Consider the following 13,314-nt stretch of genomic DNA (forward strand, 5'->3'; position numbering starts at 1 on the left):
TTCAAAGAAAACTGGGTTCTTAAAGAAAGGAAGAAGTTGTGGTTTTTAGATACGAAGAACTTCATACTCGTTTTAGATCCTTTGGAAAGGACTCTTCAAGAAAGTCCAAAAACATATTCTCCTAGAGAGCCTGAAAATAGAATATCATCCTGCCAATTAATGGAATCCTTAATCAGAATCATAGTCAAAATAATTGCACACAGATTTATGGTTGTCAGCTGGATCCCCAAAAAAGCAAAACGAGAGAGACTCAAATGTCCTTGGAATAGGCCCCACTATTTTCTGTACCATGAAGCCAAGGAGAAGAAATACTTTCCAAGAGGAAGTAACAGTTTAGCAGGTATTCCGCAAAACAAGTACTTATCAAAATTATTTGTTCACTGAGTTTTCCTAAACTTTACATTTTAAATACCACATCCCACTTTACACATAACAATTTACTACCACAGACTGACCATTTCATCTTTGCCTAAAACCTAGCAGAATAAATTGCTACAGGGCAAGCTGGGAAGGAAAGGAAGACATCCTTTCGGAGGGCGCTGTCCTTTTATTAAGAGAACTATTCCAATAGTGATGAGGCCTGGCTTTTGCTCCCAACAATGTTCTCTCCCAACATTATTTATCTCTGTGATCTTGAACAAGAGAACACAAAAGGGACTCGGTTTCTTAATTTCCCAAATAACTTCTGTGTTAAATTTGTATGATTGTGTAATTCTAAACATAGCCCATCTTTCAAATCATACTCCAAGAACAAGAAGATACTTTGATGCCAATCTATGGAGTAGAAGTTATGGAAAAATCTGGCTATGAGAGATCCTTGACCAAAACAGAATGAGTCATTTAAGCCACCATCAAAATCTCAATGAGAACCAACTCTCCTTAGTCTACACAGAAGACTTGCACAGGAACTAAACTGTTTTCTGTACCCCCTGCCTTCTTTTTATATACATATAAATGTTTGAATATATAAAAAAGATGGAGATTTTCATTATGGCAGAGAAAAAGGAATCAACAGCACTGGCTTGTACTATAAACTAGTTTGTTAAAGAACAAACACCATTTGCATTACAAATCAAATAAAAGTGGTATTAGAAGAAAAATGCAGCCTTAAAAAAAACAAAGAAATTCATTCCTACAATGAAATAACTCCAATATGGAAATCAGTGTACTCATGGATGTTGGAATGGCATCTCCTACTAAAATGTGAGTGTGAGGACAGGTCTCCACTCTCATTGCTGCCACACCCAGCTCACTGCTTGCCATAGTACAAATGCCTACTAGGTACCTAACACATTTCTAAGTGGGACATGGGGAAAATGCACAAACCAGGAGACAGACTTTTTGATCCCAGATTTGACATTAATAAAGTATGATTTCTCAGCCAAAGCCACAGGGACTGACAAAAACAGCCAATCTCTGTGAGTTTTACCCAGTTTCATCATCTGGAAAATAAAACATAAATTCTGAAGCTATAAAGAAGCATAAGGTATTCTGGAAGAAATTCTTACGGACATGAAATTGGTTGGATTGTAACAATGGGCTTATATATGTTTACATGCGTTTATCATGTATGTATAGGTAAATGTATATATATACTTATATTTGTTTATATGTATTTACATATCATTATGTGTTTATCATTGAACCAAATTAAATATCGTGAAAAATACTTTAAAATAATGAACATGAAATTGATTTACTTTGTGTTTAGCACAATATTTAAGTATTCAAATATACACATACAATTTTATACACAAACACAGGTGTCATGAAAACAGACAATATGCTAATACCCTACTCTAATTTGAAAAATCAGAGCTCTGAGACTTAATGAAATTTTAAGTTTATCAAATTACATGGTATCACATCCTCTTTTACTTTATGAACACAGTTTCAGTACCAGCACAACGAAATCAGTTTAAAGGACACAATTAAGAAGTACCAGGAGCTCTATTAGCATTTCCTTCCCTCCCTCCACTCACCTGGGTGTTACTGATTTACCTAAGAATGACCCAGAGAGAACTCTTCATCATTAGATATACCTCATAATATTACTGTTAAAGAGTCTTACCTTCCGGGTTTGGTGCTGTATTTCTGTAGTCGTGCTTTAACTTCATCATATGTGAGAAATGCCATGTAACCTGGATGTGTTACAGCTAAGAAATTCCAATTCCGTAAAATAGAGCCCCAAGGCTAAAAATATGAATAAATGAAAAGATATTATCTAGATGATATCAATTATCAATTATATGCCAACCCATCATTTAATATAGTTACTGAAATCTCCTGGATGAGTTCATGTGGCTTAGGTCAACCTTCAATGCCTAACAGCAAACATGTAATACCTTCTTCTATTTTGGAGAAATATTAGGCAGAAAGTAGGACAGAATACAGAGAGCAAAAAAGAAAAAAACACACAATTTCTTTACAAATTCTATTCCCAATACACCATTTGTGATCACTTTGGAACCTAACACACATCACTCTCCTGTTTAAAACCCTCTAACTTTGAGTAAATGCCAAAGTCCTTATAAATGGTCTAGAAGAGCTTCACAGGGTTGATGTCCAGCTCCCTTTCTGTGCCTATCTGTCATGACTCTCCCACTTTCTGGCTCTTCTCCAGGCACCCTGGCTTCTTTGTAGCTGGTGTGAACACAAAGATACTCTTCTTCCTCAGAGGTTTAGTATTTGCTGATTCCTTTACCAGAATTCTTTCTCCAAATACATAAGTGATTCTTCTCCAATGTTACCTCAATGAAGCCTTCTCAGACCACTCTACTTAAAACTGTTAACTCTCATCACATTCCTTATCTCCCTTTGTGTCTGTTTTGTTCACTATTGTACCTTTAAGGTATCTAATTTTATAGAACAAGAAGCCATACCATGGAATGTAAGTGATTTGGCAAAGGTTACATATTAACCACAAGCTATATAAGAGTAAGGAACATGCAGGTCTTGTTCACCAAGGGGATACTATAATGGACGTAGGATCAGAACATAGTGACCAGGAAAGCGTAACTGTTGTTGAAAAGTTCCTCTAGCTAGTGACTTGTCTGAAAGGCCCTGACTCCCAACCTACCATTCTTTCCATGGTAAGAGACTGGTGCTCATGCTCACATTTGCCTAATTCTTGCACAGTTACAAAAGGTTTATGATTTAGCAGTCAGGAAATTAAAAATCTTTCACAGAAACACACAAATGCACACACACAGAATTTGTGCCATTCTTTCATGTGATTAGCTATCCCTCCAGTTACCATGGCAAGAGAAAAAAGGCAGTCAGTGATAGACAGTTTTGCTTGAGGGTGTGAGTGAATCATCTCTGCCACATTTTTAAGGCTGAAGCTACATTTATTCCAAGGACTTGGCAGCATACTCTAGCTGATGTGCCAGATTATTAACTCATATCTTCTACATAAAAGAAAAAAAAAGGTATTTTGTGTTGCCAAGTGAAAGTGGTTGAAATTGGTAGAGGGCTCCTGGCTTTTGTTTGTTTTGAGACTTGCTCCCAATGATTGTTAAGCAAGTTTCAGATTCACAAGGTGGAATTCTTCAAGGATTGTATCTTTGAGATAAGGATAACAAAGGAAAGAATTAGTTAGTAATGAAAAATTTTTTAACCTTTTCTGACATAACAAGAAAAATCTTCAGGGTATTTCCCTATCACACTAAAATATCTAATTGGGCAAAAAGGAGCTCTGGAGAACACTATTATCAGAGTTTCTACATACTTGGAAAAAACCAAAACATGTTTCTAATTTTCTTCCAAAGTCATGACTAAAAATTGCATAAATAATATTTGGAAGATTATCACCCTATGTTTTTAAAAACAGAAATAACTGCTAGTATAGGCATTGGGTTTTGTTTTGTTCTACTTCGCACCTACAAAGGGCAAGGATGGAAAGAATATAAAATATGTGGGACACTTCCATTAAAGTCTACAAAAATTAATGGAAGAGTTGTTAAAAAGATACTGAGCTTTACGGAGAGCCAATGCACAGATCAGAATACAGGTGGAAAAAAACTGAAATTGGGAGTTTTCAGTCAACAGCTACAGTATTAAGCAACCATTTCTTAGTACAAATCCACAGGGCCAGCTTCTAACTACAAAAATATTTTTGTAATAGAAAGAGTCTGTGTACTGTTTTTCTTGTGAATGCAACCCACAGTCAGAACACATGGTAGTTACGTTTTTTTGTTTGTATACTTGTTTTGTTTTCTTTTTTTTTTTTTTTTTTAATTTTTTTTTTCAACGTTTATTTATTTTTGGGACAGAGAGAGACAGAGCATGAACGGGGGAGGGGCAGAGAGAGAGGGAGACACAGAATCGGAAACAGGCTCCAGGCTCTGAGCCATCAGCCCAGAGCCCGACGCGGGGCTCAAACTCACGGACCACGAGATCGTGACCTGGCTGAAGTCGGACGCTTAACCGACTGCGCCACCCAGGCGCCCCACTTGTTCTGTTTTCTTAAGTATTTTGCCAACTAATGGCTTAATGAAGGCAAGATAAAATGCTTTGGAGACAAAGAATTATTTTTATAATTTGTTTTTAGATTAAAGGAAATGTTTTCACACGCACCAACACAAAATGTACAGATTCTTAAATGATTACAGAAATTAATTAAGTGAATTAAGGAAGCTATTCCCTCCATTCTTCCAAAATGCTACTATTTTCCAGAATAGCTGTCTAATGACTTACAACTTATATTGGAAGAGGGGCCTGGATTGGTCTGTCCAGACTCACTCTCTTCTTGCTATAATGGATGACTTTCCTTCTCTTCTTTTGTTCCCTATTCCATTGATGCTATGTATTCCATAGTCACGAATATATTCCTTCAAATCACACAATCCTTATCCCACCACCCCTCAAATTTATTGCCCCATTTCTCAGCAACCCAATCTCCTCTAGTAGTGGGGAAATGGAAGAAGTGGGGCAGCAGCCCTGGGGAGAGAGTAGAGAGAAGCAAAATCCATCTATTTCTGTTCCAGGACTTTAGTACCTGCCAACCCCAGAATCTCTGAACTTCCTGGAAAGGAGAAAGAGAAGATTAAAGGCAGAAGAAAGAAGAAATGAGGAAGGTCTCCACTGTAAGATCATTCCAATGACTTCCCAGCATTTGTTCATGTGCTGGCAGAATATCAGGATAAGGGAAGAGTGGAAAAGAACGTATCTAGTATCCGGCTTTACATTCTTTTCTTCCCTTCTTCTTCCATTTCCTGGCCAATTCTCCTAGTCCCCGCTGATGACTTCTTCAAACCCTAATGCTAGTTCTCTACATCAAATCCCAATCTGGAGCATGTACCTTTCCTACTTTCAGATCCCATTCTGCTAAATATCCCATTCCCGACAATTCAGATATTAGAATTCACTACTAATTAGCCACCGTCATTGTCACTGCAGAAGAATATATGTTCATGCAGGTACACTACTCACAAAACTTATATTTTTTCATACAGAATGCATAATTATAACTTAAAAAACTATTACTCAAAGTTGTATAAAAATGAAAGGTAAGTAAAGTTCATATGTCTACTTTCCTAGTCATAGAACGAATTTCATAATATTTTAAGGGACACGTATGATTAGTTAAAGCATTTGAGTAATGAAACCAAAAGAAGTGAAAAGTCACAGAAATATATAGGAGTTAACAAGAGCTCTTTAGCTACTTCTATAATTATGTGTTTTAAAGGAGACTAGACATTTTTGGTCCACAGATATTTTTTTGGTTTTGTTATCTAAAACTTTTCACAGTAATTCTATTTAAAAAGATTCTTTTCCTCTCCCATCCCAGTGAGCATAAATAAGATACATGTAATTTAGATTATTAAGATTACCTGCACTCTTTTAAATGAAACAGCTTATAAGAAAATATGTGCACATATTAAATAGCAGTTTGGTAAGTGTTTAACCAACATTAAGGTGGCCTCATAACTCTAATATATCACTGAGGCGTTCTAGCATTTAACTTCCACACTAAAAAGCTGTCCAGGCTCCCTACAAAAAACACATTCTTCCTAGAATGAACAGTTAGGTTTAATGTATGAAAATAATCTTTTTTCTCTTCCTTCAGGAAGAGAGGGGAAGAAACAAAGCTTCTACTACTTCAAGTGTCTTTGTTGTATCATGTTAAATAAAAAAAAAAAAACACTGTAAAATTATCAGAAATCTTTAATGAAAAGAGAGGCTCTGTTATAAAATGATCAGTATCAGGGAGCACAATCTTTTTTATAAAATGTACCTTAAAATCATTTTAAAAAGTAACCTAATAGCCTATACAGGCATACCTCATTTTATTGTGCTTTGCTTTACTGCACTTCGAAGATATTGTGTTGTGTTTCTGTGGGGCTTTTGTTTTCAGATTGAAGGTTTGTGGCAACCCCATACTGAGCAAGTCCATCATGGCACCATTCTTGCAAAAGCATTTGTTCACTTGAAGTCTGTCATATTTTGGTAATTCTTAAAATATTCCAGATATTTAAGTCATTATGTTTGTTATGGTGACTCTGTGATCAGTGATTTTTGGTCTTACTGATGTAATTTTGAGGGGTATCATAAACCACATCGATAGAAGACATCAAATGTAGCCCACAAATGCGTGTTCTGACTGCTCAACTGACCAGCCATTCCTCCATCTCTCCCTGTCCTCGGCCTCCCTCTCCCCTGAGACACAGCAACATTGAAATTAGGCCAATTAATAAGCTGCAATGGCCTTTAAGTGTTCAAATGAAAGAAAAAGAGTCACACATCTCTCCCTTTAAATCAAAAGCTAGACATAATCAAGCTGAATGAGGAAGGCATGTTGAAAGGCAACACAGACTGAAAGGTAGGCCTCCTGCACCAAACGGTTTGCCAAGTTGTGACTGAAAAGGAAAAGTTCTTGAAGGAAATTAAAAGTGTTACTCCAGCAAACACGTGAATAATAAGAAAGCGAAAGAGTCTTATTGCTGATATGATGAAAGTTTTAGTGGTCTACATAGTGGCCCTAACTCTCTTCAATTCTAGGAAGGCTGAGAAAAGTGGGGAAGCTGCAGAAGAAATGCTTGAAACTAGCAGAGGTCGGTTCATCAGGTTTAAGGAAAGAAGCCATCTCCGTAACATAAAAGTGGAAGGTGAAACATCAAGTGCTGATTGATATAAAAACTGCAGCAAGTTCTCCAGAAGATCTAAGACAATTAATGAAGGTGGCTACACTAAACAAGAGATTTTCAGTGGCAATGAAGTGGCCTTCTATTGGAAGAAGATGACATCTAGGATTTTCATAGCTAGAGAGAAGTCAGTGCTTGGCTTCAAAGCTTCAAAGGACAGGCTGACCGACTCTCTTGTTTTGTTAGAGGCTAACGCGGCTGGTGACTTAAGTTGAAGCCAATACTCATATCCTAGTCTGAAAATTCTAGGACCCTTAAAAATTAGCTAAATCTACTCTTCCTGTGCTCTAGAAATGGAACAACAAAGCCTGGATGACAACATATCTGTTTGCAACATGAGTTCCTGAATATTTTCAGCCCACTGTTCAGCCAAAAAGTTCCCTTTCAAAATATTACTTCTCATTGTTAATGCACCTGGTCATCCAAGAACTCTGGTGGAGATGCACGAGTTTAATGTTGTTTTCATTCCTGCTAACACAACATCCATCCTGTAGCCCATGGGTCAAGGAGTAGTTTCAACTTTCAAGTCTTATTTTTTTAAAATACATTTTGTAAGGCAATAGCTGCTGTAGATTCCTCTGATGGATCTGGGCAAAGTTAACTAAAAACCTTCTGGAAGGGGTACACCATTCTAGATGCCATTAAGAACATTTGTGACCTATGGGAAGAGGTCAAAATATCACCATGAACAGGAATTTGGAAGAAGTTAATTCCAACCAACAAGGATGACTTTGAGGGGTTCAAAATTCCAGTGGAGGAAGTACCTGCAGATGTGACGGAAACAGGAGGAGAACTAGAATCAGAAGTGGAACCTGAAGAGGGACTGAATTGCTACAATGTCATTATACAACTTTAATGGATGAAGAGCTTCCCCTTAGGAGTGAGGGAAGAAAATGGTTTCTTACATAGAATCTACGCCTGTGAAGATGCTGTGAAGATTGCTGAAATGACAACAACAAAAGAGTGAGAATATTAGTTGATAAAGGAGTGGGAAAATTTGTGAGGACCGACTCCAATTTTGAAAGAAGTCCTGTGGGCAAAATGCTTTCAAACAGTATCATATGCTACAGAGAAATTGTTCGTGAAAGGAAGAGTCAATCAATGCAGTGAACTTCATTGTTGCCTTATTGTAAGAAATTGTCACAGCCAGCCCAGCTGTCAGCAACCACCATCCTGACCAGTCGGCAGCCATCAACATTGAGGCCAAGACCCTCCACCAACAAAAAGATTACGACTCAGTGAAAGCTCAGATGATGGTTAGCATTCTTTAGCAATCAAGTATTTTGTAATTAAGGTATATACATTGCTTTTTAAAGACATGATGCTGTTACACATGCAATAGACTACCATATAGTGTAAACATAACTTATAAGCACTAGGAAACCAAAAAGTGTTTTGAACTGCTTTATTGTGATATTCACTTCATTGCACTGGTCTGGAACCGAACCTGCAGCATCTCCAAGATGTACCTGTATACACCAAGGGAATAATCATGGAACTAATGTAAACTGAAAATATGCAAAAACACAATTTCTGCAATCATTTATCTAATTTCTTATCCTATACACCTAGGTAGAATTATGATCTGAAAGTTGTAATAAAAACAATGTATTCTATCAGTATTGTTGACAAGAGTTAATTTGCCTTCTGTTAACAGGTTCTTTCATAAGTTAAAACTTAATCCCACACAATTTTATTTTCTTATATAAATCAGTCACCAGATCCTTGTAAACTAGTGCCAAGCAGAATCATAAATCAAAGAAGCAAAATTCTTATAACATGGAAAACATGAAAACCAATATTATACTCCAACATTTGTTGAAAGCACGTTTTCAAACGCATAAATCTTACTGAGACTTAAAATAATAAAAAAATTCCATCAGGATACAAGCAAGCCTGTGTTCTAATCAATGTACCTCACTTACTATATAATTTATATTACTATAATTATAAAGATTTAAAAATTTTTTTTTTCAACGTTTATTTATTTTTGGGACAGAGAGAGACAGAGCATGAACGGGGGAGGGGCAGAGAGAGAGGGAGACACAGAATCGGAAACAGGCTCCAGGCTCTGAGCCATCAGCCCAGAGCCCGACGCGGGGCTCGAACTCACGGACCGCGAGATCGTGACCTGGCTGAAGTCGGACGCTTAACCGACTGCGCCACCCAGGCGCCCCTACTATAATTATAAAGATTTTAAGTGGGATTCTTTCATTCTGTGACTACTTGAATTGAACACCATAGATGATATACAATTTAGTGGCATAGTCAAATTCAAAACACAAATTTCAAGTCTTCATGTTTAATGTAATTCCATGAAGACATACAAAAGAATAAAATGATAGCACACAGCTTACATCATTTAATGGTACCTGCTTCTGAAAAGCTATGTGAAGACAATTATAACGGATAGATTAAAAAAGAAAAACAATAAACAGGACAAGAAGGTTAATGTCACAGTCATACATATTAGAAAACAGGAAAAAAAAAAAAAAAAGAAACCCTAAATTTTCCAAAAGAGGAATTTGTTAAAGTAATGACGTACTATTTTGATGAAAACATTACGTAGCAACCGAAAATCAACAATTATATTGATGAAAAAGATTTATTGACATGAAAACACGTTTATAATATGTGGTTGAATGAGCAACATAAGTTGTAAAACAGTATACACCACAGGGATCTTCTCTACAGAACATGATAAATTTACTATTTATTGCAAAGTTTACTATATCTCTTCTCACCTAATGAACACAGGACGCAAAGCAGAAAAGTTGGGTTCCAACCTCAGCATATACCCGCCCATAAAATTTGCATTCTGTCAGTTACTGGGCTAAAAGGACAAAGTAAAGTGAGAAACTAGGAAATTGAAAACAAAGCTCCTTTCCATGAATCTTCTCAAGGCTAACAAGCAATTACCAGCCTCACAGCACCTGATACGCCAAACTTTAAACCTTAAACTTATAGCAATGACCAAAAACTTACACCAGCGACTTCAAAATTATACACTACCAAAAAATGAGACTATTTCTCACATGCTTGTGTGTGTGAGAGAGATGTACTCACACATGTGCACACGAACAAACGCGTGCACACCACATGCACACATAGGAAGGAAATCAGGAAGGAGGAAAGGATTCAGCAAATAGAAAGCTTACCTGAAAGAGTCTGGTAAAAATATCAAATTCAAAAACTGAAATGTAATCATTACAAGTTAAATCAATTGTTGATTTCAGAGCCATTGCTTCCAGGCCGGAGCTAATTTGATGAACCTCATGAAGGCACTGTCTGAATACTTTCCATGGCACAATAGTCCTGTGTAAGAAAAAAAAAAAAAAATGAGTAATTGAATCAAGTGTCATTTAAGACATACCTTCCACTGAAACAGAAGAGTTCAATCATAATGTTAATAGAATTAATTGCATTTGTACTAAAAGATAAATAGTTGACAAAAAAGACAAAGATATGTTCATAATTCAGAACATATGTAATAGGTTTTGCTAACTGGACTGTTTTCCATTTGCTAAGAATGTGACAAAAATCAAAATCAACTTCTCTCTCAAACAATCCTTGCCTATCAACATATTTCTAAAAATACGTCCAAAAGAAGGGATTAGGTCAAAGTCCTATGTGTCTTACCTCTTGTGTATACAAGATCATTTGACTTTGCATCAAGTTAATTTTTCCCCTCTATTTTCTTAAAATAACGGTAAGACTATGGGTTCATATAATAGTAGGAATTATGTACTCCTGGCACAAAAGAGTAATTTGCATCCACCATTTTGAGAAAGCTCAGGTGGAACGTCATGAAGACATGTTAGCCATTACCTCCTTGTATTCTGCAGATAAAAAGCACATGCTATTTAACCTTTCATATTAATACAAAGGAAAATGTTAATTTTTTTTAAAATTTTTTTTTTAACGTTTATTTATTTTTGAGACAGAAAGAGACAGAGCATGAACGGGGGAGGGGCAGAGAGAGAGGGAGACACAGAATCGGAAGCAGGCTCCAGGCTCTGAGCCATCAGCCCAGAGCCCGACGCGGGGCTCGAACCCACGGACCGTGAGATTGTGACCTGAGCCGAAGTCGGACGCTTAACCGACTGAGCCACCCAGGCGCCCCGAAAATGTTAATATTTTTAACCAACAACACTGGCTAGCATGTGGAAATTTATTTATTCATAACTTACTTTTCTTAAATATTATGCATCAAATTTTTTATTAAGTAATGCATTTGCGTACTTCAAAAACTTAGAAGAGCAAAAAATGGTATTCAGGGAAGTCTCCCAGTCTGTCCTCCACCTGACCAGTTTCTGACATTCACCTACTTCCTTCCCACCATGAAAATAAGTAACACTCATTTTTCATCCCTTAATTTTCCTCCTTTTGGAATGTTAAATGCCTATTCTTGAATAAGCGGAAGAAAGAAATCATTTGTGTTTCTTTAAAATTTTAAGCTGCAGTTTTCACAGTAGGACATCAGAAGAGCTATATACACCCTCTTTTAAGAATGTACATATTTAGGTATTAGGTTTTTCTTTACCATTATCTCTTAAGAAATAAAAGGCTCAGAATGGACTACATTGGCCCTTTCCTATACTAATTTTCCCAGTGAAGCATCACCATAAATGTACAACGTCATATTCACTCAATAATTATCCATTTCAGTGATTGTCAAACTTGAGCATTCATCAGGATCATGGAAGGGCTTGTTAAGACAGAAATTGCTGATCCGCAACCCATGATATTCTAATTCAGTATGCCTGAGGTGCAGCTGAAGAACTTACAGTTCTGACAAGTTCCCAAGTGATGCTGACACTGCTGGTCTGGGGATAACACTTTTTGAGAGTCACTGATCTATTGCTAAGGGAAGGCACTGTCGAGAAATACACCTATGAAAATAGAAGATACTATCTGTCCTTGAAGAACACGCATACAGGGTAGAAATAAGATGTGTAATGCTAAAAAACATAGGTGGGGAGGGGAGGCATATTTAAGGCAGTGCTGGAGGAGTTCCAGAGAAGGAGGGGTCTGTGGCAAGCTGAACAAATGAATGGAGGGACAGGCTTATGATACTATGCTGCATTTATAAGAAAGTTTAGGCTTGATAGACGATTAAAAGAAAGAAAAACATGAGGCTGACTACATCAAAAGGCTTTTCTCTATGTATGAAAAAAAAACAGGAAACCACAGAGAACCGAAGAGATACACCACATCAGACACCATTTAGAAGAAACACACGTCAAGCTCTGATTAAGGTTAACAAAATGCTGCTGTTTTCAGAAAACAAGGATAACTTTTGATAATGTTAGGAGGCCATTGATTTATGGCAAAGTGTAAAAATGAAATTGTGTCCAGTTACATTACAGTTACTGCTAAAGTAGTGCCTAAGAAGCACATTTGTCTTTTCCAAATTAAAGTTTCAAATATTCAACACATAAGAGGGACATGAACCCTCATATTCAAAATTTTTAAATATTAAACAAAGAACTACTGACTTAAGAATGGCATGTTTTAGTTTTGTATAGAAATGTTAAGAGAAACTTGTCTTGCATATAAAGTATAAAAAGGAAATCAATGGGCTTGATACCTTTAATACCTGCTACCATAAAAATATATATATCTCCATCCCAATATTTAAGGAGCATGCAGACCATAACTCCTTCCAATACTCAATGATTTCCCAGAGAAAATTATATAAAAAAAATGTATGAACTTCTAAAACTGTAGTCTGACATACTACTTTGGGACAGTAATTTACAAAGGAGCAAGCTACATTTCTGTGGCACTTGTGTAAATGACACTTGCTCACAGTTCACTTGTGATAAACCGAAGGTCCAAATATGCTTACATAGGGTAGTGACAGGGATTAAGAAGGGCATTATTTGGTTAACTAATTATATACAAAATTTGCAAACAGGTACCTTTCCTTTGATCAGCTGAATCAAACACCCACTATCGAAAATATCGGGGAGAAGAAGGGGTTCACAAGTGAAGAGCAGAAACAGCATGCAATGACTTCTTAAAAAAAAAATTGTTCTGAAACCGTGGCACTAAGGATCTAACCTTTCCAAAGAGGACGTCAAGTTGCTACCACCTTCTTTCCTGATGTGTATGGGGGGAGGGAAGAAGAAGAGGATGGCTTTTCACACCTTTAATTAAACTGCAG

General features: G+C 36.7%; 1 protein-coding gene across 5 annotated transcripts in view; it reads right to left on the minus strand.

The window, feature by feature from the left end:
- CBLB (Cbl proto-oncogene B) overlaps positions 1 to 13,314 on the minus strand; it is a 225,639-nt gene that overhangs the window by 93,760 nt on the left and 118,565 nt on the right. For all 5 annotated transcript variants that reach the window (XM_045501891.1, XM_045501893.1, XM_045501894.1 and 2 more), the window contains 2 exons: positions 10,304 to 10,460; positions 2,072 to 2,193 (listed from right to left, as the gene is read on the minus strand). In XM_045501891.1, the coding sequence (XP_045357847.1) occupies positions 2,072 to 2,193; positions 10,304 to 10,460 (279 nt within the window). The remainder of the gene's footprint in view (positions 1 to 2,071; positions 2,194 to 10,303; positions 10,461 to 13,314) is intronic.

The sequence above is a fragment of the Leopardus geoffroyi genome, chromosome C2 (assembly GCF_018350155.1).
Source record: "Leopardus geoffroyi isolate Oge1 chromosome C2, O.geoffroyi_Oge1_pat1.0, whole genome shotgun sequence".
Lineage (NCBI taxonomy): Eukaryota > Metazoa > Chordata > Mammalia > Carnivora > Felidae > Leopardus > Leopardus geoffroyi.